The following is a 26615-nucleotide window of genomic DNA, read 5'->3' as shown; positions in this document are numbered from 1 at the left end:
CAGTGTACACAGTTCTCACCTTATTTCACATCATTACTAACATAGGTAGAAGTGATGAAAAGCAATGTAACATCTAGAGTGCAGGCATTTGTACAAGAAATGGACAAGTTTGCAGCTCGTTGGCATCAACTGAAACCTAGTGATGATTTACTAGACAGTGGTGACAAAGAGGGATGTATGAATGCTGTAGCATCTATCAAAGAGAAGAGAATTGAATTTACTGAATTGGAACAGACCAGAGAAACTTTGTTGTATGTATACAATTTGTATTGATATCAAAAATGGATAATAGTTGACATATCCACATACATTGTTTCCTTGCTCATATTTTGTATTAGTTCTAGACTCATGCAGAGCATAAATGATTTACCAAAATCACTCGGACTTCTTCAGTTGTTATTGTATAGATGATGGTAAATTTAAACAAAGAACCCTTCTGATTGGGCCTTTATAAGCAAAATCTTGAAACGGCAAAGGAAAGTTAATTTATTGATGCATATATTGTATAACATACTAACTAGGCCACTGGCCTTTAGATACATAACTTGAAGTTTAATATTTGAATCTTATGTTCTGGCATCACAGTTATCTTTTCAGTGGAGCCAGAAGGATTTAATAGATAGGATTATTCTTTGTTCAGGACCAACATTTTGTAAAGCTCTGCCTGACGACATTTTTTAACACCCAATGTTCATCCTAGTTTGACATTGGCCTTTAATACACTTACAAGGTCAAAGGTTAAATGCTACATGACAAAGAAGAAAACATTATTATAAATACTAGAAATAATTTGTTTTGATATACTGTGAATTTTTGGTTATCGTACATAATCAAATGAAAATGTTGATTTTTGTCTGTCTGTTTGATTTTGTTAAGTATTAAAATCTGTATGGATATACTTGAGATATATTCTTGTCAAAACTCAGTGTCATTTGTAATATTCATATATTTGTTCTTGATATTTTATAGGAATGACTGCAAACATTTTGGTCTGGATGATCCTGAATTCCCAGTGTCTGATGAAGTCCGTGCCGATTTAGCTAAGTTTGAATCCATGTGGTGTTTGTTTGAAGAATTCAATACTGGTCTGCAAGAACTAGCCAAGGAAGATTGGATTTCATTCAGGTTTGTGAGAAAGGACATTATAGCATTTTGTTGGGAGGATGGTGTGTGTGTATATATGTGTCTGTGTCTGTGTCTGTGTCTGTGTCTGTGTCTGTGTCTGTGTCTGTGTCTGTGTCTGTGTCTGTGTCAGTGTCTGTGTCTGCGTCTGTGTCTGTGTCTGTCTGTCCTTGTCTGTGTGTATGTCTGTGTGTGTGAGTCGCTGTGTGGCTGTCTGTCTGTCTGTCTGTCTGTGTCTGTCGGTCTGTCTGTCTGTGTGTCAGTGTGTCAGTGTGTGTCTGTGTCTCTGAGTGTGTGTGTGTGTGTGTATGTGTGTGTGTGTATGTGTGTGTGTGTGTGTGTGTGTGTGTGTGTGTGTGTGTGTGTGTGTGTGTGTGTGTGTGTGTGTGTGTGTGTGCAGCTTAGAGAAACTACGTTGAACTGAATGTAGTGAAGAGTGTAAAAGTTGAAATTTGAACAATTACTTGATATAAGTTAACATGAATGACACATAGTCAACTAAATCCTGGTATAACATAACAGTGATATTGTGATATTGCAGATCCCGTACTTACATGTTTGAGGAGTTTTTAGTGCAGTGGATGGAAAAATTACGTGCATATGAAGAACCCACCACAATGACTGTCAGACTTACAAAGGATATAGACAAATATCGGGTGAGAATCAAAACCATAAAATACTAATTTAGCTTCATATTCTTGATACCTGGCATTACATGAGGGTCAACATATAAATGAGAAGACTGACTTACTCTCATGCATACCAATATTGTAGTGCATATATAGTGTGTGCAGCAGAAGTGATTATGTCCACCAATGATGATCATTATTTTTATGATGTTCCTAATGTACATGTTGGTGGTAAACGACAATTTTAGGATAAGTTTTTGTATTTTATACAATATTGCCACTTTTTTCAATTTGACAACACATGTGTATTGCCTCATGACTTTGTTCTGTGTGTCTTCTTAAATTTAAGCTCTGATAGATGTAATTTACGACTATTTTTTCAATAATTTTTGGCCATTGCAAAATACACCAAACCCTTACTAGAAACTATTCAATCCTTATAATTAGTTGAATTACTTGTCTACTAGTCACTGATAGTACTGTTTACCCTAACTTGATGTCCATGTGTAAACAATATAAATAAATAATCTAGACCTGCTGTCTATTCAGGTACATCCAAACCGTCTATTCAGTGGTCAACAAAATGTAAGTTTGTGGATATTCAGATAGGGTTTTCTTACTAGGTGATCATATATGTACATGCTGCAGTTTAACAACATATCTTGTAAGTTGAAAATACAAATCTATTACTAGTTACAGTTGCTAGGGCTTTCATCAATAAATATTTTTAAACTGAGACTGAAAAATGGAACTGAATATAAAAGGGAAGTAGTGTGTAGACATTATACCAGTGTTTTTGTTTTATGTAATATTATGCTGTTTGTGTTTTCTCAGGATGTACTGCCACTGTTGAAGTATGTCCGTGGTGAAGTGTTGTCCCAAGACCATTGGTTAGAACTCTTCCGTATGCTCCATATGCCCAGAGGTACTACATTAGAGAAATTAACATTTGGAGATATCATAGCTGCTTCAGATTACATTGTGAAAAATGGAAATGCAGTCAAGGTAAGTCTAAGCTGAGACTAATATATAGTTTCGTATATATGGATGTTTGCATCTGTGTATTGGGATGTTATCGTCCCTCCTCACGTTGGACAGATTACTATTCAAATGCAAATGACCATATTTGGATATAAGATTTGACTTAGTTTCTAGGACAGCTCTCTATCACAGTATACATATTATTAAGTGAAATATAGTGATGTACTTAGAATGAGACAAACACATGATATTTGGAAGCCATTTTTTTTTCAATGTTTACCCTATTTGAAACCTGATAATTTGTTGCATTTACTTATTTTGTACCAACCTCTTACTATGATAGGACTTGTCAACTGTGTAAACAGTTGCAAAATAAGTACAAACTTGTGAGTTTTTGGAGAAACTCAAAAATTGTTATTTCTTATCATTTTGACAGGAATTGTTTGCCAGAGCCCAAGGTGAGGTATCTATTCGTGAAGCATTACGTGAATTAGAATTATGGGGAGCTGGTGCTGTGTTCCAGTTAACAGAGTATGTCGACAGCCATGATCAACCTCTTATGTTAATTAAAGACTGGAAGGAACTTGTCAACCAGGTTAGTATCACAGCTTTTAGGATTTCTTAGTGTCAGCCTTCTTCAATTACCTAGAATCGAGTCTCTGTGAATCCATATTTCCTCTTACCATAGAGTAATTTTCCATTCCTGCACCTTGAGCTCTGCTTGTAGAGATTATGTGCTCTATAAGTCTACTTTATTATCATTATAGTTATACCATGCAGGAGCCAGGTTAAACAAAAAATATGGAATATATACTCTAGTCGTTCTACATTCTGCTGTGTTTGAAATATGAGTCAAAAAGTTCAAAATTTTACTTTCCCCGATTTTTCTTTGATATTACTAACACTTGTATAATTATTTGTTTAGGACAAGCCTGCAAACATCTGTATTCATGATTCTTACATATCAAAGTTTGTTTGAGGGTTAACGTAGTAAAGAGAAAAGTATCTTTAAATTTTCACATATATAACAATTACAGCCAAGTCAAGGATTGGATGTAATGATATTCAAAACTACTCAATTGGTAGTAATAAGAATGCGTTGATACTAGTACATGTATATCAAAATAAAAGTATTGATGACTCTTGCAAAATTTAGGTCAGGGCTAGAAAAACCATGATTGTTACTGTTACTGATTTCACAATTCTTCAATATTGGTAACAACTCAGTTGGAAATGATTCTCCATAACAGAATACGAAAAAAAACATGATAGAATATTTTTCTTGTCTTTGTACTCTAGGTTGGAGACAACCAGTGTTTGTTGCAGTCACTCAAAGACTCACCTTATTACAAAGGATTTGAAGACAAAGCATCGCTATGGGAACAACGCTTGGCTGATCTTGATGAGTACTTACATAATCTCAATCAAATCCAGAGAAAGTGGGTTTATTTAGAACCAATCTTTGGTAGAGGAGCTCTTCCTAAGGAACAAGGACGCTTCCAGAGAGTAGACGATGAATTCAGGTGAGAGTGATTAGATGATGTGAAATACAGGACTGAAAGATTACCTGTAAAGTTGAAATTAGAAATTAGACAATGCAGTTTTAAAGAGAAACAGATGGACTGACTGCAGAGAGACAGAGAGACAGACAGAGAGACAGACAGACAGACATACAGACAGACAGACAGACATACATACATACAGACAGACAGACAGACAGACAGACAAATGCAGTAGACCAGTCTCTACAGACACAGCCTAGGCAGACAACAGACCAGCAGCAATAGACAAAACAGACAGACTGAGGCAGCAACTTACAGAGGTGACAGGCAACAACAGACTTACATAGAGGCTGACAAGACACAGACAGACAGATGGACAGACAGACAGACATACAGACAGACAGACAGACAGACAGACAGACACAGACAAGTATACACCCACATAGAATTAGTAACATTATAACATTGTATCCATACAAACAAAGTACTTATTTGATGTAATATTGTTATTTTACAGGGCTATCATGGTAGATGTATCTCGTGATAACAGAGTCCTGTCATTGGTAGGCAGGGCTGGTCTTAGAAACTCTCTGGTAACGTTACTAGACCAACTACAAAGATGTCAGAAATCACTTAATGAGTTCCTAGAGGTAAGATTAATAATTGTCACTGAATGTATAATGGACCAAGACTGTCAGTAGTTTTACTATACCAGACTCAAAATAGGTTTGTGTTGTGGCCATATGGTTATTTTTTTCCTTACCTATTCCCTCTAACAAGAATGGGGAGGTAGGTTAGAGTTTCAAAATAATTTTCAATGAGAGTTTTATATGGAAAGAGGTAATTGTTATCCTTTTGTTATTAAACTTTATTTTAAAAAAAATAAAAAATAAAAAACGTAGCAGCATTCAATACATTCCATAGCTTAAACAGACAGGAAAAAAAAAGAAATAAATATGCACACAAAGACAGAATTGTTTAACTTGTATATCTCAAAATAGACAGGCTGACAATACTACTCATGTAACAGGTTCCAAGCATTTAAGAATAGAGTAAATCTCTATACAATTTAAAATATCTCAAGGAGAGGATTGTATCTGAATTTAGCACAGCTAAAATAAGACCATTACAACTGCTTCTCAAATTCTCACAGAAATTATACAACTAGCTTTGGTCTAAGTGCATCAAAAGTGGGTATTGTGGGGTCACAAGCATTGAGCTTGTATAGTATAATAACTAAACACAAAATATAATCATCTCTGTTACTGACTTGTGACTTGCAAGTTATAACAATTTGTATTTGTGACAATTTATTTCACAGGAGAAGAGATCTGCCTTCCCACGTTTCTATTTCATTGGAGATGACGACTTGTTGGAAATCCTGGGTCAAGCTACCAATCCAGCTGTGATTCAGACCCATCTCAAGAAATTGTTTGCTGGCATACACAGTGTGGAATTTGATGAAGGTTGTAAAAGAATCATGGCTATGAAATCACTAGAAGGAGAAGTTGTACCACTTAAGAAACCAGTCACTATAACTCCTGAAGTTGAGGTGAGACATAAAAAAAGTCTGGTATATCAATCATGGATCTGAATTACTTCTTGTTCTATCTCCCAAGTAGCTGACTCATTAAAAATGAAATTACAAAATATGATAAATGTTATTAACTGTAACACTTTTTTACCATAAAAGTCTTTGAAGTCAGGTATGACATGTTTAAACTCTGTGCATGTATTCATGCTAGACATTTCGTTGTCATTTGTAAGGAGCCAGTCTGTCTGAAGTTTTGACTTTGTCTACAATATAGTAGGTGTGTGTGAAACACAGTTTACAATGTAGATGAAATTGACAGTAACAATACAAGCGTTAAACTTTACTCAGCTGCTATTTAGAATGAAAAACTCATTCAGAGCATGAGAGTTACTGTTCAATATTGTGCAAATAGTACATTTAATGTTTTCTCATTACTTCACAGAACTGGCTGAGTAGGCTATCTGATGAGATGAAGGAAACACTGAAGTCTCTCCTTATTGAATGTCTTAGAGCTGGTAAAGGTAACAACAGTGCTGGAGTTGATCCCAATCAGTTCCCATCACAGGTTAGAAGAAACTCTTTATTAAACTGCAGTTATTTGTGAAAATCATAAACCATTATGTTTAGACTTCACCCACAAATAACACCATGATGAATATTGTATTTATGTAAACCACTTGCAAGCAAGTTTCCTGCTTGTTTCATTTTTGCAGTTGAATATAGTATAATACTATTTCAAATATCCCTTGTGTCATTCTGCGAGAGGGTGCTCTAGAACATAGAGAGAGAAGAGAAAGTGGACAAGATCATTGATTTTAATAAAGTACACTCAGTCAGAGAGATTTGAGTCAAAATTTTCACTTTTAATACTTTATATATTATGATTACTAAATTTATGTATCATTATGTTTGCATTAGATTCTGTGTCTGGCTGAACAGATTCAGTTCACTGAGAGATGTGAGGCAGCCATCAAAGAGGGTTCTTTACCAGAGTTTATGATAGAGATGGAATCTCAACTAGAGTCTTACACTAGTGTTGATATCACTGACTCTGATGTCAACACTCATGTACTGGAACTCAAACTGAAGGTTGGTAATTTTTGCACTACAATGTATGGTAGTGGGTATACTTATCGGCTATGAGCCAAAAAAAAGAACTGTTGTTGTGGTACTGTCTGTCTACCTGTCTACCTGTCTACCTGTCTGTCTGTCTGTCTGTCTGTCTGTCTGTCTGTCTGTCTGTCTGTCTGTCTGTCTGTTTGTTTGTTTGTTTGTCTGTCTGTCTGTCTGTCTGTCTGTCTGTCTGTCTGTCTGTCTCTGTCTGTCTGTCTGTCTGTCTGTCTACCTACTTGTCTCTGTCTCTGTCTGTCTGTCTCTGTCTTTGCCTCTCTCTCTGTTTGTCTGTCTGTCTGTCTGTCTGTCTGTCTGTCTGTCTGTCTGACTGAATCTGATATTAAAACTTGCATACTTGAACGCAATGTTTATGATAGACTTATTATAATAAACTATATCTCTCTGACAGGCTTTGATTCTTGACGTGATTCATGCTATTGATGTAGTGCAGCAGTTGCAAGAAAACAATGTACACAGTATACAAGATTGGCAGTGGCAGAAACAACTAAGGTATTACATGAGAGGTGATGGTAACGGTATGATGAGAATGGTAGATGCAGAGTTTGAATATACCTATGAATATCAAGGTAAGCATCACCTACATTTCTTGTCTATAGCCATAGGAGAAGTTAGAGAATTAAAATCCATGTACTGTACAGTAATTTGACCAGAAAAAATATAAGTATCAAACAAAATATATTAGAAATGAGAATCTCTGATACCTCTATTTGTTATATATAGTGTTCTGTATGTGTACTCTTGGAAAAAATGAGAAGTTTGATAATCACAATGATTTTACTAAGAATTATGTAGTGAATGTATCTTTGATTATTTGATAATAAAAATAACCTAGTTGCAGCTACCGGGGGTAGTGCAGGTTTAGGTAAAATATGATGAAATATGTGATTGGTGTTGGACCACTGTGTCATAACATTTCTTTGTGACCAACCAAAATATGGTGTTCTCAATCCCATATATCCCATGGTCACTAACAAGAGAACCCAGTTTCTATCATTTTGACCTAAATTTGTCATTTAACAGAGAACACACTCGACAGGACATACTACTGTTTTGCTATTAATACTGTATTTATCTTGGCTTAAAGTAGTGCATTGATCAGGACTTTGACTTCAATGCTGGCTTCATCACAGTTTTCAAACTTGACAGTCTGTGACTCAAAATTAACCATACACCTATTATGCACATACAGGTAATGCTGGTAAGCTGGTACATACTCCATTGACAGACAAGTGTTATCTGACACTTACCCAGGGTATGCATATGGGTTTAGGTGGTAACCCCTATGGACCAGCTGGTACTGGTAAAACAGAGTCAGTGAAAGCACTTGGTGGACTGTTTGGTAGACAGGTACTTGTATTCAACTGTGATGAGGTGAGTCAAGAACTATGGGGTAGAATACAGTTACAATGGGTAACACTGAAGTAAAACACTTTCTCTATATGCTACACTCATTTATAGCATTCATATCAAGTGTAAAAGTATACTCTTTCAATTGGTTCATTTACAAGCCTAACATGTGGTCTTTGTATTGTGGTCAATTAACAAATGAAACAGTATACGTTTACACTTTTACACTTGATATGGATGCTATAAACGATATTACATAAAATGTTTTACTTTGGTGTTATGGGTTGTATAAATTGACTCTGTGTGTAATAACTTACATGCCAATGTAATTAGGATTATTATTCCCCAACATTTTAATTCATTCACCTGAAAAAATGATTGAGATATGGGGCCCTGTCACTACAATTCAAAGACAAATTGTGACAAAACCCTTATGTGACATACAGCTTGGCTTGTGCATGATATAACATATCACATATTCCAGTTACCAACTTTTTGATTTTTGAAATGAATGATCATTGCATGTGACAGCACACACAGTTAGGGATAGTGAGGAGTAAAGTGATAGAGAATAGAATATTCAAATCGAGTCTATTGTATACCACCATACAGGGTATTGACGTGAAGTCTATGGGTCGTATCTTCATTGGTCTAGTCAAGTGTGGAGCATGGGGATGTTTTGATGAGTTCAACAGATTGGAGGAAGCCGTCTTGTCTGCTGTCTCCATGCAGATCCAGACTATCCAAGATGCCATCAAAAACAAGAAATCACACATGGAATTACTGGAAAGAACTGTAAGTGACTGATGCACAAATTTAACGTACTAAAAATCTCAAACATCTTACAAGTCAAACATGGGCCACAGCTTTGAACCATTCAACATATATGTCTGTATGTCTGTATCTCTTTATGATGAACTTTGTTGTGGTGAATATTTTGTTATAACAAATGTCCTTAATTACACCCCCCCCCCCAACTCTGCCCCCCCCCCCCCACCCCACACCTTTTGAATGTTGAGTATAATCTTTCACTATTTTTATTTTTTTTCTAACTTTATAGATTGACCTAGATCCAAATTCTGGTATTTTCATCACCATGAACCCAGCTGGTAAAGGTTACGGAGGTCGACAGAAACTACCCGACAACTTGAAGCAGTTGTTCCGACCTGTTGCAATGTCTAGACCAGACAATGAACAAATTGCTGAAGTCATTCTATTTTCTGAAGGTTTCAAAGAAGCCAAAAGTATTGGTCGTAAATTAGTGGCAATATTTAACCTTTCAAAGTGAGTTCAACACATCTCAGTGTTCAATATATGTCTGTCTTCTGTTGGCCAGAAACACAGAAACTCCTACTCCTTTCTTGCATTCATGTTGTTGTTTCAATATGATTTTACTTTCCATGTGATAGTCATTATTAAAGAGAAATTTGGCTAAAAGTTTACAAATCAAACAAAAAATTCCATGTCATCAAGTAAAGACATTTTATTCAAAATATTAATATAGCCCATCTGATGTCAATTCTCTACCTCTGTCATATCAAGAAAAATCCATGGCGATGCTGATGAGACATCAGTACAAATTGAGATATGCTGGTGGGTTCCAAAAACCTTTTTTTGACTCTGGCAGTAGAAATGTTAATCTGTAACTACATGTATGAACCCAGAGTCTGTGAATAGTCATGCCCACAAAAGTCAAGAAAAATAATTACATTATTATGAGCACAAACATGCAAAGGACAGGTATCTAATTTCAATATTATGTTTTTAATGTGTGGTTTTCTTTCTACTTTTGTTAGTGGGGAATGGGAGGATGGGATGGGGGGGGGGGGGAGAGGTTGAGGTGTGTCATACAAGGAATTCTGTTTTTCTGGCTTTCTGTTCTGTCATAACCTGTAACTACATACCTTATAATAATGCATGTGTTGGTCTTGCTCTGAGATGTTCAGAGATTGCTACCTGGTATAAAGTTTCTCGATATAAGGGTCTATGTTACTTCATTTTTCATCTATTTTTGTTCAAATGAGCTTGTCATTTTATGGAACTTTCAATGCGTGGGTTGTGATACAACTCTTCTATTATACTATTGTGTGTATTCTAACTTGACTTTTTATTCCTAACTCAATGAATCATTGAAATCATTTCTGATCTATAATTGTCATCATTCCATGTATGGACCATACCGTATTCAAATGTTTAAATTTGACCAAATACATATGAATAGGAAAATATAGCATTGCTATACCTAGTTTCATTACATAATTTGTAAATTGTAAAATTCCTATCATTCAATGTATGATCACAGGGTAAAGGATGAATAATCAATTTTGTATGATAATGACATGTGTTTGGATCAAGAAAAAAAAACGAACATTGTGTTGTATGAGAAAGTTAGCGGTTTCTCTTTTCTCCTCCCTGCCATATTTTTGCTCAACTAAAGGTAAGTTGTGAAATTTGTGTGAAACGCTGGAGAACGCTCATCTCAATGTACAATGTATGTGATGAACACCATAGCCTCTTTTTGAACTTGGACAAATTAACATAGACTGTGATGCTAGAAAACAGGATCAAGTTAATGCAATGATTGTTAGACACTTTATCACAGTAAAGGCTATGCCCAGTGTTCTTCAGGTACACCTGAAATTGTACATCTTAACCCTATTTTAAGATCTCTTTCTTTCCTATGAAAATGAGATTGTTTTGTAGTTGCTATGAATTAGTTATCGTTATTAACAATTATGAGACTTTTTACAACCTAGGGAATTACTAACACCACAACAACACTATGACTGGGGTCTACGTGCTTTGAAGACTGTACTCAGAGGATCTGGTAACTTACTTCAATCGGCAAAGAAAAATAAAACTGGTAAGAAATATGTTACTCCTTGTTTGGTAGTATTGAATGTAAGAAGTTGGATTTGTAAGTAAACAAGAAACAACTTCTACTGTTAAGATTTGTTTTTCAGCATTTTGGCTTCACACTTGAGCCTTCATCAGGATAAGAGCATGACTATTGTGATGTCCTGCCGGTGAATGAACGTAATGATCAGAAGTTGGTTTCCTCTAAATTATCTTTTGATCAAGGGGTTCATCTCAATGACATCAGGGACAATTTGTTCAGCACAGCGCCATCTAGTGGTGAACAGTAGCCATCCTCATTTTGTCCTATAGGATTATATTGCTGAAATGTAGATATGACAAAAATAAAGCAATTTGGTTGTGTATCAGTGAACATCATTATTTGCTGTTGCAACGTTATGAACCTGTTTACTGAAATCACATTTTTTTTTCTGCAGACAAAATTGAGGAAAGCAAACTGGTAGTACAGGCAATGCGTGTGAACACACTGTCAAAGTTGACTTTCTCTGATGCTAAAAGATTTGATGCTTTAGTCAGTGATGTATTCCCTGGTGTTGAACTCAAGGACATTGAGTACGAAACATTAGCTGCAGCTCTGAGAGAAGTCTGCAAAGAACTGCACCTTGTAGTTGCAGAGGGACAGGTCAGTAGTCTGTGTCAAGACATTTGAGAGTGGTAATGTTTTCAGAAATGGTGTTCATATGAAACAAACCTTTCTAGGTAATACTGCCCTCTAGTGGCAAATAGTTGTTGATAGATGAATGGCATAGACATTTCTTGTATCTAGTGATGCTTACAGAGGTGGTTTTCATGTGTAATAGACCTTTCTACGGAATACTGCCCTCAAGTGGCAAGAGTTGCGTAATACATGATAGGCTATGCATTTTATGTCTGCCTGTTACAACAATTTATAAAGTACCAGTGTTGAAGATATTTACTAAATGATTATAGGGTAGTGCATAACAGAGTAGGATGGGACAGTTGCATGTCTTTCACCATCTTCTGCACCATCTCCAGAGGACACTTGTTGCTTCATTGGTTTACAAAATTTATCATACAATATGATATATGACTTTATGTTAATGATGCTGTAATTCTAACTTTCTATTTCACACTGTTATCTTTTTCCTGTCACAGATCAAGAAATCATTGGAGTTATATGAACAGTTACGACAACGTATGGGTGTAGTTGTTGTAGGTCCTAGTGGATCTGGTAAATCTACGCTATGGCAGATACTAAGACAAGGACTTGCCAAGGTTGGACAAGTTGTCAAACAATACACCATGAATCCCAAGGCTATGCCAAGAACACAGGTAAAAAAAAACCAAAGTTTCATTTGACTTCTGTGGACATGGCTTAAAAACTCAAAAGTGTTCTTACAATTAGGAGTTCATCATACATCACAAATATTATCCTTCCTATAGTTGTCTTAGCTACTAATACCCTATCTTGTATCACTTGCAATCCTACATATACCGGTACTGTCAGTTCTCAGTATTTTGAACTTAGTTGTATTGTTACTGATTCTCTTTCTAGAATTCTATCTCGCAAATATTTGGAAGATTGCCCCTTTTTGGCCAAAGCTGAAAAACTTATTTCAAAATACAACAAAGTGATTAAATGCAATAAAAAATAATATAATATTATATACTCGCCAAATTCTTATATTGTATTTTTTCTGTGTTTTCATTACTGATTATCAAGAAAACATTTTCACACCAACTTGTAAGTTCTCTTTCCTTGTTCCTCTTAGAAATTCAAAGTAACACTGTTTTTGTCTATTTATTTGTAGTTGCTGGGTCACATTGATATGGATACTCGTGAATGGTCTGATGGTGTACTAACCAACAGTGCCAGACAAGTAGTCAGAGAACCACAAGGTATTTACAGTCTCCCAATGAGTGAGATATACCTTACTTAATAACTGTGTATAAATTGGTATTTACAGTCTCCCAATGACATATTGTTAAATGAGTGCAATTGTACAACTCTCAAAATTTTGAATAAGGTATAAAATATGAAATAATGACATAATTATTTCATGAATAAATTTTAAAAACAGCAGAGGTCACACATTTTGCAAGCCTCTGTGCATATTATGACAGAACCCCATGATGTGCTAGTGCAAGTGCAGTATACTCGGGGTATTTGCACTAGTGCTTGTAGAGTTCTCTGTGGCCAAACTGTCACATGCATAGTGAGTGAAAGTGTGGCAGAAAACACTGCAAGCATAAGTGCAAATACCCCTGAGTACCTACACTGAAACTTGCGTGGAGTGAGGGTCAGTTATCAATACATGTGTTTATCCAAAGTAGCAAATTTTCATAAAAATGATTTTGTGCAATTGCTGGCTTTCATGTACACCTTGTATACATATCTTTTGTTGTTTCTCTTAGAAATTCATTCCTGGATTATCTGTGATGGTGACATTGACCCAGAATGGATCGAATCCCTCAATTCTGTACTAGATGACAACAGACTACTAACTATGCCGTCTGGTGAACGTATACAGTTTGGTCCTAATGTCAACTTTGTCTTTGAGACCCATGATTTAAGCTGTGCTTCACCAGCTACTATTTCTAGGATGGGTATGATTTTCCTCAGGTATGTATGTGTGTCAAGTTAGTGAAACTTTCTCCATTGTTTACAGACATCTCATGAACAAACACCAGAATGCTTTAGTCACATTAACAGTGACCAAATCTGTAGGCCGCTATATACAGAAGCAACAGTTCATTTGAATAGGGAACATGCAAACCTGCCATCTTGAATGTTGCATCATGGGAAATATAATAAATATCAATCTATCATTTTTTAAAACTATATTGTTACATAGTTTGTAACCACAACTAATCAATTCATGGTTAGCCTCACCTTTATGGGAGCTTTATTCTATTGATAGCTCCAGAGTAGATATTACGATAACCACAGATAATCTCACAGTCCTTTGCGTCTGAGCATGCTCAGTCTGGGTTGCAAGTTCCCTATTGACCTATTTGTTAGCCTCAAAAAGGTATAGCGTAGAGGGGGGCTATAGAAATGACCCATGTCACCTAACTGTATGTCAATAATTTGTTAATTTATGCTGCAGTATGTACAACAACACTAATTAGTCAAATGTAAGAACATAACTTATGATAAAAAAACAGCTACTACTACTAGTACCTTGGCTTTAATCATAGCATAAATTCGTAATGACTGGAAATGAAAGTATTGTAAACCTGGACATTTTTGCTAAAGACTTATTTTCGCTTGTATTGCTGGAAAACAAAAATATTAAAATAGGTAGTGAATAAAGTGTATTCTTGAACATGAGCACAATGCACCACGCTGATAATCAATAAAAGTTAGTCTTTGAGAACTACCTGTGTAACCTGAAGACTGAAAATTGCAAAATTTTCTAGTGGGGAAAATATCTATGTTTACAGTATTTTTCTAACAACATAAACTACCGGTACTCCTCAACAACTATATCATACAATTGATGTGAATATTCTAAAGATGGTGTCATACATTTTGTATGAATTTTATATTCCAGTGATGAAGATACTGATGTGAAAGCCTTGGTGACATCATGGCTTGTCAAGGAACCTGAAGAAACTCAGTCTAGACTGCAGAGCTGGATAGAGGATTACTTCTACAAAGGTCTAGAGTGGGTGATGAAACAGAATGATATGGTGGTAGAAACTAGTTTGGTAGGCATGGTGATGAATGGATTATCTCACTTACATGGTTGCTGTACCAAGGCTCAGTTTGTTGTAGCCCTCATCAGAGGACTTGGTGGAGATCTCAATGAAAATAGTAGACAGGCATTCGCTAAAGAGGTAAGAAAAACAGTTATATGTATTATTATGTTTTGAATTAAATGATTATCAATGGTCTGAATCATTCTACAGATATCATCATCGTCATCATCGTCATCATCATCATGATCATCACCACCACCACCACCACCACCACCACCATTATCATCACCACCACCACCACCACCATCATCATCACCACCACCACCACCACCATCATTCTCACCATCATCACCACCATCATCACCACTACCACCACCATCATCACCACCATTATCACCACCACCACCACCATCATTCTCACCATCATCACCACCATCATCATCACCACCACCATCACCACTACCACCACCATCATCACCATCTCCACCACCACCACCACCATCTCCACCACCACCATCACTACCACCACCATCACCACTACCACCACCACCATCATCACCACCATCATCACCACCACTACCACCACCATCATCATCACCACTACCACCACCACCGTCATCTCCACCACCACCACCACCACCACAATCACCACCACCACCACAATCACCACCACTACCATCATTGTTATAACATAATGTTCTCATTTTGTGAACACTAAAGTCTCATCTGAATTCTTTCACACATCTCATACTATGAATCGAATGGACAGATAAGTTAAATGTAGAGCCATATACTAATGAGTATACACACAGATGTACACAGTTTAAACTGACTAAAAAAATGTTGATTATTTTACTGACTCGATAAACTCAGTCCACAAATCATACAACGTTGATATTTTATGCTGAATATATTTTCCCTTCATAGGTATTTCACTGGTCTCATGAGATGGCACCTGACCAAAGACATCTATTAGATACATACTATGATGAAAAGAGTGGTCGCTTGATGTCTTATCAGTTTGACATGACTGAGAATCTATCAGCTGATGATTTTACTACCAGTAAATCACTGCCAGTTATCAGAACCACTGATGTACAACGGTGTCTTGATTATCTGAAACCATGGTTACAAGCAGAACATAAACAACCGTTTATCCTTGTAGGACCTGATGGTTGTGGAAAGGGGTAAGTCATAATATCATTCCATTGGTGAACCTTACACGTGCTTTATATCGACACCGTGTTATCATCAAGTAATACACACTGACTAATTCCAAACATCATACTATTTTTTTTATAGAATGATCCTAAAACATTGCTTTGAACAGCTGAGATCTACCCAGGTAGCCATGATCCACTGCAGTGCCCAGACTTCACCAACCCATATACTACAGAAACTAGCCCAGACCTGTATGGTGATCAGTACAAACACTGGTAGAGTATACAGACCTAAAGATAGTGAGCGACTTGTACTGTATCTCAAAGATATCAACCTACCTAAACCTGATAAATGGGGAACCAGTCAACTTATTGCATTCCTTCAGCAGGTATGTATGTGCAATGTGTCAGTTAATAACAAAATGATTACAATCTATTCTACTGGACTTGTTGTTTTGAATGGCAACAGTTTTATGTCCTATCCTGGACACTTCCTCAGGTTGCTTGATGATCTAATGACAGGTGGTTGCATGGTGACACCTGACGGAGTAGAAGTGTCATGTGATGATGAGAACCATTTTGTCAGTCAATTTGTCAGTGTTTTGAAAAAGTAGTCCTGAAAGGCCCCAGGTTAGGAATAAAATCTGGGTGGACGTGAGAATGACAATTTTCTATACGAGCTGCAGAAAAAGTTGGTCCAGAACAAAAGCATGATCCTATTAAGACCTTACAGCTCCAGTAACTCAGCAATAATGTGAGAATGTGGGATTGAAGTGTGGACCTTTAAAGTTCAATGAAGTTCACATTATGTTCACAAGTGTGTTGGATGTAATGATAGGGTAAAGCACTCCCTCTTATCAATATAATTATTGGTAATGTTGTACTGTAGTTAGCAAAACATATGAACAAAACAAACAGTGGAGAATTATACATCTAGGTCAATTTCACCTTGTGTAACCACAGAGTTTGCTTGTAAATATGCTGTAAATTATATGGAATGATGGAATGCCACTATGTAGGCTGATCTATGTTGTAATTGTTGATTTCATGTATCACTATTTAACATTTCTCCATAGGTGTTGACATACAAAGGGTTCTATGACAGTAACTTAGAGTGGGTTGGACTGGAAGGTGTACAGATAGTAGCCAGTATGAATGCTGGTAACTCTCTGGGTAGACATCAATTGACAACCAGATTTACATCCGTTGTACGTATATGTTGTATTGGGTAAGTATGTACACTTCATCATTCCAAACTTTTATTTAATATTGTGTTTCATACTATTATGGTTAACATCAGTGATCAAAGGTAAAGAAACTGTTATAAGGTTTTTATCAAAGATGATGCTACACACTACAAGATGATGTAAATTTGACACCATGCAGTGTTAGTTCTATTATTACAACTTCCTGTCTTACCCATCCCATCCAACATCACAATAATTTTCCACAAAACTCAATGATTCAGTACACAGACACCCGTAATGTACTGTGTTTATCTCACCCTCTCTCCTTATAAACCCCCATATTCTTCCTACCAGCTAGACAGAAAGCTAACATGATACATCATACAGTTACTTGTGCCATATAGCTACACACTCAGATATCCACATATCCCCATAGTCATTCTACTAGCCAGACAATAATGCTAACGTCAGTCTCTCTGTTATTACCATTATACAGATACACAGATATTGACCAACTACAATCTATCTATGGTGCGTACCTGACACCTGTCTTACATAGAAGTTTACAATCCCACCCAGTGTGGGCATCATCAGCTAAAGTTCACCACTTAGCTGGCTCTATGGTACAAGTCTATGAACAAGTAAGTACTATATTACTAGTACTTTGTACAGGTCTATCATGTAACAAAGAATTCAAAATTGAACAGTTGCAGGGCAAAGTGCTAGATCTAGCACTTCACCACTTTTTGACAAAGTGCTAGATCTAGCACTTCGGCGAAAACTGACAAAGTGCTAGATCTAGCACTTTGTCAAAAAGTGGCGAAGTGCTAGATCTAGCACTTTGCCCCACAACTGTTCAATTTTGGACCATTTAACTACCTCGGTCTATGAATGCATATTAGTACTGGGATCACTGACTGCAGTATGTCTATGATTTGTAATAGGTGTATTTGAAGGAACTAAAATTGATGAGAAATTAGCAGTTTATATTATACTTCCAGTTTATCAAACTGTCCACCAAATTGATGTAAAATGTACACATCTAGTTTGTAACTTAAATTTATGTCATTACCATGTGATTGTAGCAGATAGGAATACAAGGTCTTGTGATATCAGATCTCATTTCTTTGAGTCCTTGATTATGATTTTGTGTTTCCTCTTCAGAGTTGACAAGATGTGAAATGTGTTGGAGAGCATACAGGAAACAACTTCTATAATTACACTATACATGCTTGTAAATAATACCTTTTTAACTCTTAGTAAATTTTTTTTGACACCTAGACTAGAGGTCGTTTCTCAGTGGATGAGTATAGTCACTATCTCTTCACACCACGTGATCTGACAAACTGGGTACTAGGACTTCTCAGGTATGATCTGAATGCCTCAACATCAGAGAGTAGCAGTGACCATGTATTAGAAGTATGGGCATATGAAGCCAGGAGACTGTTTAGAGATAGACTGGTTGGAGATGATGGGTTGGCTAAGTTTGATAACATTCTGATGGGCATACTACAGTCAGAGTGGAATGCTAGTCATATCTTTGACAGACTGCAAGGTAAGTCAACCATTGACAGCATCAATGTGAATATATACTGGTACTCGACGAGTTGTAATTTCTGTGTTCTCCCCAGAAAAGCCCCTGTAATAGCGCTATTTCGAAATGTTTTGATTGATTGAGTGATTGATATTAGAGTGGTCTCTAGTCCTTGCAACCTCTCATGAAAAAATCATATGGAGAATGGGGTAATTTGATAACAGAAATATTTTACTGGTGGAGTTATTGGAGTTGTAAAGTTACTCAGTCTTTGCTTTCTCTTCATTAGATGCATACTATGTAACATGGGGAGCAAGATCAGAAGCTGGAGCCCCCATCAGTGCACCAGGAGCCCCTCTACCACCCAATGGCAAACCACTTGGTAGACTGAATAAAGATGATTTGAGAGAAGTCATTAACAAGGGTGTTAAAGTATATGGTAAGAAGTGTGTGTGTGTGTGTGTGTGTGTGTGTGTGTGTGTGTGTGTGTGTGTGCATGTCCATGACTGTCTGTCTGTCTGTCTGTCTGTCTGTGTCTGTGTCTGTGTCTATCTGTCTGGAGCCTGTTTGTATCTGTAGATTTGTGTTAGGAATTACTTGGTAATTATGGTGAGAAAGTTGAACAGAATATATATTTGAATTATTTAAGAAATTCCATTTGACAGATTTGACAGAGTTTTAACCCAGCCTGGAGGTCATGTCAGGTCATCTAATTAACACCTTTTGTGTCAGGTCATCTAATTAACATATTTTGTGTACATTCTAATTCAGCTCGTGATAACAGAGAACTAGATCTACTTTTGTTCAGAGAGACTCTAGAGTTCATGGCTAGAGTTGACAGAGTTCTAACCCAGCCTGGAGGTTCATTATTAATGGCCGGTAGGAGTGGTGTTGGAAGAAGAACTGCTGTAACTATTATATCCCATATGCATCACATGGACATGGTCTCTCCAAAGACAGGCAGGGGATATGGACTGAAACACTTCAAAAATGATCTCAAACATGTGAGTATTGTTATCAGATTAAGGGCATTAAACCATGCACAAGTTGAATTGTACTCATTCAAACAAAAAATACATTACAGTATCCTGGATTTATTTTCTGGTTGTTCCACATCACAACACACTTCACTGTCATCAGTTTGGTAGTGTTCAAAATGTTCAACATCGCCATTATTTTCCTGAATATTCATACATTAAACCAGTGCAGGTATAAATTCATTATTCCCAATATTTCCTTCAATCAACTTAAGAATACTCCTATCATAAGGGTTTTGTCATTTCTCATCTTCAGCTCACAGTAACAAGGCCCTCTATGTTACCCGTGTTTTCCTTGGCTAAAGAAGGATATAATCATATTGAGGAATATCTAATCATCCATAGTTAAGGGGCTTTCTTATACTTTATTAGGTGTAGATGGATTTTATGTGTGATGAATGTTGATTGCAAGTGTTTGTCTTTTAAGATTAATACAGCTATTCAGCCAATAAGCACTATGAGCTTTTAGTCAAAACCATCAATATGCTGTCATGCCAACAGGTGATGCAGATAACTGGTGTGGATGCAGAACAAGTTGTACTACTACTAGAAGACCATCAGTTCCTACTGCCACAGTTCTTAGAATTGATCAATAGTTTGTTAGCTGCTGGTGAAGTGCCTGGTTTGTACACACCAGAAGAATTAGAACCAATCCTAACACCACTCAGAGATCAAGCCTCAGAAGCTGGATTTAGAGGAACTCTTTTCAACTACTTTGCATCACGTAAGCCTTTCTCATTGGCTATTCCAGTACTAAGTTATTTGAATAACATGTATACTCTGATCTGATTGGCTAATCCAACAAGTTAATGTTTTGTATTAGGCATACCATCCAGATTACTATAAATATCATTAATGTATTGTTTTATTCATCAAAACAAATCTACCTGTTTTGAAGGGAATGACAGCTTTAATTTCAAACCAATATTTCATTACTTCATTCTATGTCTGACTTAAAACACAAAGTTCAAAGTAAAGTTATCCCAAAGCCAAAATCAGGACTTGTCCCCACATACTGAATAAAATCTATGTTTTGTACATTTGCCTTTTCAGTTGATCATGCAACATTCTCTTCCCATTATGTAGATTCTGACCTAATTACATGTAATTAGGCTGTACATCTTTATATGTCTCAAAGTAAATGACCATTTCTGATTATGATATTGTGATTTGAGAAAGATAAAGTGTTCTAAGAAGGGTCAATATCTCCTTCAAAATGTACTCTACCTTGTTATAATCTATTTTCCAAATAAATTTGGAAATTTTGTTGAATGGTCGCCACAAGAGTAGTGCTCTAGTTTTAAAGGAGCAGGAGGAAACTGGAGTACCCAGGGAAAACCTGTGTTATTCAGCCGGGTCAAACTGAGCATCACCCGTCTTACATACAGACCTGGTTATATTTTAGTCAAATCCAGGCTGCAGAAGTAATAGGCATATTAGCTAACTGCGCAGCCACTGACAACCCATATGTAGCTGTGATACATCTTATACGTCAATGAAGATTGTACGTTGGTATTACATTGTCACCTGCCTATGAAGTTATGTGTTTTGAATCACATCAACTATCTTTGCATTTTGTTGTATGTTCCAGGTGTACAGAGAAACCTGCATGTAGTTCTGGTGATGGACAGCACCAACCCTCTGTTTTCAGTCAACTGTGAAAGTAATCCATCATTTTATAAGAAATGTGCTGTACAGTGGATGGATGGATGGAGTCGGGAAAGTATGCTAAGGGTAAGTAATGTATTCATCAATCATACATGCAATATGCAAATTAGTAGTGTGTTCATCCCTCTATGCTTTTGTCAATGATACGGCATTTCTCTTACATACAACATATAAAGAATAAAGAATGTGTCATACAGTGCATTTTTTCAAGTATTTACTTTCGAATCTTTGACTTTGATTGATATGTATTCTAAGCTTGTCTATTATAAGTCTAAGATGTGCAGAATAACACATTTTATCAATTGTATTGAGGTACTGAAACTATTATAAGTGTTGTGTTTTGTTTTAAAAGAAAAGTGTAATTTTTGCCATATGTATTGATTACTGCTATCAACTTAGATAATGATTGTGGGTGATAAAATCACACATCGGTAACTTACTCAACTTTGAAATCTTGTAAAGAATTCCTACTGCACATGACACATGTATTGCGATCTTGGGGATTTCCTGCAAGGGTTAGTGGGTATTAACTGATTGTGACTGGATTTTTCTATTAACTTTTCATTCTGGTTTACCATCAGATTCCCAAGATCCTGCTGACCCGCCCACCAAAAATAGAAGGTGCATCATTGGCAAGCAAAGACAAACAACAAAGACGGAAACTAGAAGGAGGGGAAGAAATTCTAAAGAACTTCCTACAAATTCATGAGTCTTGTGGTAAAGCTATGGCCACACCTAGACGATACATGACATTCCTACATACCTATCTATCAGTCTATGGCCATAAGAAGAGAGATGTGGAGAAGAGACAAAGTCATTTACAAGTGAGTCAACAGATTTGATATTGTATTATAGTCCAATCAGACTTATATCTGCCTTTAGTACATTTGTATTATACTGCTATCAACTTATATATGATTTGGGATGATGAACTGACACATTGACCTCTTAACTCAGTCACTTACTCAAATTTGAGACTTGTATAGAAGGCCAACTGCATTGACATGTGTTTGGGCATGTTGTGGATTTCCTGCAATGGTTTATGGGAAATTCTGTAGTGATGACATTACTTTGACACTATAAATTTCTTTGTATTGACACTCTGTATTTGTCGTGACAGATCTTTATATAGATTGTGACATCTTTATAATCATGTGGTTATCTTGTAGGCTGGTTTGTCCAAGCTGAATGAGGCATCAGCTCTTGTAGAAGAACTGAAGGGTAAAGCAGCAACACAATCTGCATTGTTAGCACAAAAACAGGAGGAAGCTGACACTGCCTTGAGAGAGATTACTATTAGTATGCAGGTAGGTAAATGTTAGTCTGTAAGATACTACATTTGTGCCATGCTATCATCCAGATACTGAGATAGGGCTGAACAACACGACATATCCTACAGTCTAGATAAATGTAGGAAGTCATTTCGTTTCATGTTTTCTGAAGTTTCATTCATTGTTCTCTCTGTCTCTTTCTGTCTGTCTGTCTGTCTCTCTCTCTCTCTCTCTCTCTCTCTCTCTCTCTCTCTCTCTCTCTCTCTCTCTCTCTCTCTCTCTCATTCTCTGTCTGTCTGTCTGTCTGTCTGTCTGTCTGTCTGTCTTCTAGTTTTTTCTGAGGATTGACATACAGTTCATGTATAATTTTCCTACAGGTAGTAGATTTTGTTATAACTTTACATCAGAAATAGTATAATGTACTTCTTTCATCACCTTTTTTACAGAATGCCAGTGAACAGAAAACTGAAATAGAAGCTCTAAAAGGCAAGACAGCTGAAGAAAATGTCAAACTTGAAAAACGAAAGAAAGCCATTGACATTGAACTGTCTGAAATTGAACCTCTGGTGAAAGAAGCTAAACAGGCTGTGGGCAACATCAAATCAGAAAGTCTCAGTGAAATCCGTGCTTTACGAGCTCCTCCAGATGTTATCCGGGATATTCTGGAAGGTGTTCTCAGACTAATGGGAATATTAGATACATCATGGAATAGTATGAGAAGGTAGGTTTGTTTGTTTGTTTGTGGACTTTGTTATTACTAGTTAAAATCGGAGAAATATGAGGTCAGCAAAAGGTCACTTTATATTTTCATTATAAACATAACATTCACATCAAAGTAGTGTACAAAGAAATTGATGACCTACACACATGCCAGAGTGCTAAGTTATTCATTTCTTATCTTATCTTGTCTTGTCTTATCTTGTCTAGTTTCTTGGCAAAGAGAGGAGTGAAAGAAGAAATCTCATCGTTTGACGCTCGTAAAGTTACACGTGATATAAGGGAAGGAGTAGAAGAATTGTTACGCAAGAATGGTGCGTCCTTTGAAGATAAGGTGAATATTTCAGCTATTTAAAACTAACTAAGCTAATTAATACACTTTAAAAGAAAAGTCCAGTCAGGCTTATTTCTGCATTTAGTACACTTGTATTGAAAAAGTCCAGTCAGACTTATTTCTGCCGTTAGTACATTTGTATTGATTACTGCTATCAACTTAAAGGAAAAGTCCAGTCAGACTTATTTCTGTCTTTAGTACACTTGTATTGATTACTGCTATCAACTTAAAGTAAAAGTCCAGTCAGACTTATATCTGCCTTCAGTACATTTGTATTGATTACTGCTATCAACTTAAAGGAAAAGTCCAGTCAGACTTATTTCTGCCTTTAGTACATTTGTATTGGTTACTGCTATCAACATATTCAATAAGAATATTTAGTGCAGATACAGGTTTGTATGAAATTATACAGGACAGTTTATAAAATATGATATTTTCTTTCAACAGAATGCCAAACGTGCCAGTGCTGCTGCTGCACCTTTAGCCAGCTGGGTTAGAGCTAATGTGAAGTTTTCCTATGTGTTGGAAAAGATTGAACCATTAGAGACAGAACAAGCCCATCTTAGAAAGTAAGTTTTGGTGACCAAGCTTTCTAATGTGCCACACTGTGTCTTTGGAACATATTGCCACTAGAGCTTCTATGGATACCCACACTTAGTGCCTTCAGGAAGAACCAACAGCTTTCAACATATAACTGTACAGTGCCTCTGAACTTTACCTTGTATAGGATACAGGGCGCTAGAAATTTTCTTATTGATTGATTGATTGATTGATTGATAGATTGATTGATTGACTGATTGATTGATTGATTGATTGTTTCTTCATCTGTTAATCTTCTCTCTGATCTCAAATTCAGGAATTTACAGAAAGCCGTGTCCAGGATGGAGAAGTTACAGAAAGGTTTAGATGAAGTGGACAAGAAAGTGTCCGAATTGAGGACTAAGTTTGAGAAACGTACCACTGAAGCTGCTACACTGAAATTAGATCTAGACAAGGCTAACGAGACTATACAAGCTGCTGAAAACTTAGTGGGTAAACTAGAAGGTGAACATCAAAGATGGAATGAACAGGTAGGCTGGAGATTTCAGAAACAGTTTAACATCCCCAAACCAATTCCACAGTGACTGTAGCTTTCATTTTGAACCATTTCCCCAAGTATGAATTACATATTTTGAAATAAGTTCAAGTTCGTCATACATTGTCATTCAAACAGTAAGTTATTAAGTAAAAAAGTGTTCAAATAAAATGTCCTTGGGGAAGATGAAAACAGCTGACATTTCAGGATAAATGCTTCAAAGAGCCCAAGTTACTCACACTTTTGAAATCATGTAGGATAGATACAGGCAGTCAAGTATTTAAGATAGATTGCAATTATTCCATATTATTCATAGTTTTGAGTTCAAGGTGCATATGTTGGGTTTAGTGTGAATGAGGCTTTCCTGGGAGTCTTCGTGTATTCACAAACTTGAAACAACAGTGTACTAACATAATGTGTGAAATTAGCACTTTTTTCTGGTTTCGAAATTTACTAAATAACATAAGTTTTGAGATAGAAAATGATTAATGCAGATCACTTATTTTGTTATAAATAGGTGAAAGAACTGACAGAGGAACTGACGACGCTACCAAAACGAGCACTGCTAGCATCAGGGTTCATCACCTACTTGTCATCAGAGTCTGAAGACATCAGACGTAACAAACTACTACAGTGGATGGAATATACACAACTTTCACAGTTTGAATTAAGGAGGTTCCTAAGTACCGAGTCTGAGCAACTTACCTGGAAAGGTGAAGGGTTGCCAGGTGATGAGTTATCCATGCAAAATGCCATGGTTATCCTACAGGTAAGGATTCGGTTTTGCCATCTTAAGGAGTTTACTCCCTCTGGTGTTGGTGATAGGAGTGACAAACATTAATTCTAAACATCATTTTCATTATGTGTGTGTGAAATAAATAGATAGCTGTCTAGGAAATAACAGAGAAAGGTAAATAAAGATAATAGTGATAGATGTAATGTGAAGAAGAGAGATTTTAGTTTTCTTGGATATATGGTGGGAAGGAAATGACAGTGATAGATATCAAAATTTAAACTACATAAGTTTTATTCAGTGTACAATTTTCATTACATCTGAGAGACAAGCTTTGCTCCAAGCCAAATTGTTACACATTAGACTAGAACAATAATGGGGTTGAAATTTAAAGGAAAAAAATAAAGTATTTTGTTGTAATGAGTTCCAATTCCAAATCTGAATTTGAATAAACTTTGGTAAATATCTAAATATAAGATGGACTTCAGAATTTTGATATAAATCACACATCACAATGCCTTTGCATTTAAATCCTAGCTAGAACCTAGTCTATACAGTCACTTTTAAAAGTAGCCTATAGTGAACACTTTGTCTGGCATATGGCATTGTATGCATTATAATATAGTCTGTTGGCAGTATCAAGCTCAAGATAGTGAAAATGGAAGGTCATAAGTGGAAGGTGGGGTCAGGGGTCAAAGTTGAACTCTGTTAGAAGACAAAAAATTAGAATAATATAATTCATGTGCAAATGTATACACAATGCCTCATTCAGTTCTTGAATTTGATTTAATAAAGTATATAGAAAGTTTTTTCATTTTAGGAAAATATGATTTGAATTTACAATCAGTTTATTGAGAATAGTAATGCTAATAACTTGCATAAGATTACTATGAATTGATGGCTGGGTGGTGGGAAATGTCATTTGTTTTAAATCGTCATCATGAATCATTTTTAACATTGAATGCATGACATGGCTTGCACTAGTCACATCATGAGTTTCTGTTATCGATATTTTAACAAAAAAAGCAGTACTAGTAAAGTAAAATAAGATACACAGATGCTTTACAATGCATGATATTTGAATGTAGCATGATGTAATATAACAGC

General features: G+C 36.2%; 1 protein-coding gene across 1 annotated transcript in view; it reads left to right on the top strand.

Moving 5' to 3' along the window:
- LOC144439479 (cytoplasmic dynein 2 heavy chain 1-like) overlaps positions 1 to 26615 on the top strand; it is a 58410-nt gene that overhangs the window by 14463 nt on the left and 17332 nt on the right. Inside the window, exons 19-54 of the mRNA XM_078128767.1 lie at positions 46 to 251; positions 970 to 1125; positions 1664 to 1778; positions 2586 to 2756; positions 3169 to 3327; positions 4032 to 4255; positions 4752 to 4884; positions 5556 to 5786; positions 6211 to 6333; positions 6687 to 6857; positions 7291 to 7468; positions 8092 to 8273; positions 8862 to 9044; positions 9310 to 9533; positions 11006 to 11112; positions 11543 to 11748; positions 12243 to 12419; positions 12899 to 12986; positions 13503 to 13710; positions 14645 to 14930; positions 15720 to 15979; positions 16095 to 16341; positions 17029 to 17180; positions 17636 to 17780; positions 18421 to 18694; positions 18963 to 19112; positions 19445 to 19677; positions 20212 to 20434; positions 21302 to 21444; positions 21960 to 22202; positions 22548 to 22685; positions 23096 to 23370; positions 23577 to 23700; positions 24148 to 24269; positions 24557 to 24770; positions 25293 to 25544. Of these exons, the coding sequence (XP_077984893.1) occupies positions 46 to 251; positions 970 to 1125; positions 1664 to 1778; positions 2586 to 2756; positions 3169 to 3327; positions 4032 to 4255; positions 4752 to 4884; positions 5556 to 5786; positions 6211 to 6333; positions 6687 to 6857; positions 7291 to 7468; positions 8092 to 8273; positions 8862 to 9044; positions 9310 to 9533; positions 11006 to 11112; positions 11543 to 11748; positions 12243 to 12419; positions 12899 to 12986; positions 13503 to 13710; positions 14645 to 14930; positions 15720 to 15979; positions 16095 to 16341; positions 17029 to 17180; positions 17636 to 17780; positions 18421 to 18694; positions 18963 to 19112; positions 19445 to 19677; positions 20212 to 20434; positions 21302 to 21444; positions 21960 to 22202; positions 22548 to 22685; positions 23096 to 23370; positions 23577 to 23700; positions 24148 to 24269; positions 24557 to 24770; positions 25293 to 25544 (6723 nt within the window). The remainder of the gene's footprint in view (positions 1 to 45; positions 252 to 969; positions 1126 to 1663; positions 1779 to 2585; positions 2757 to 3168; positions 3328 to 4031; positions 4256 to 4751; positions 4885 to 5555; positions 5787 to 6210; positions 6334 to 6686; positions 6858 to 7290; positions 7469 to 8091; positions 8274 to 8861; positions 9045 to 9309; positions 9534 to 11005; positions 11113 to 11542; positions 11749 to 12242; positions 12420 to 12898; positions 12987 to 13502; positions 13711 to 14644; positions 14931 to 15719; positions 15980 to 16094; positions 16342 to 17028; positions 17181 to 17635; positions 17781 to 18420; positions 18695 to 18962; positions 19113 to 19444; positions 19678 to 20211; positions 20435 to 21301; positions 21445 to 21959; positions 22203 to 22547; positions 22686 to 23095; positions 23371 to 23576; positions 23701 to 24147; positions 24270 to 24556; positions 24771 to 25292; positions 25545 to 26615) is intronic.

The sequence above is a fragment of the Glandiceps talaboti genome, chromosome 8 (assembly GCF_964340395.1).
Source record: "Glandiceps talaboti chromosome 8, keGlaTala1.1, whole genome shotgun sequence".
Lineage (NCBI taxonomy): Eukaryota > Metazoa > Hemichordata > Enteropneusta > Spengelidae > Glandiceps > Glandiceps talaboti.
Note: the sequence above shows the minus strand (reverse complement) of the source record. Positions and strands in the feature narration are given on the sequence as shown.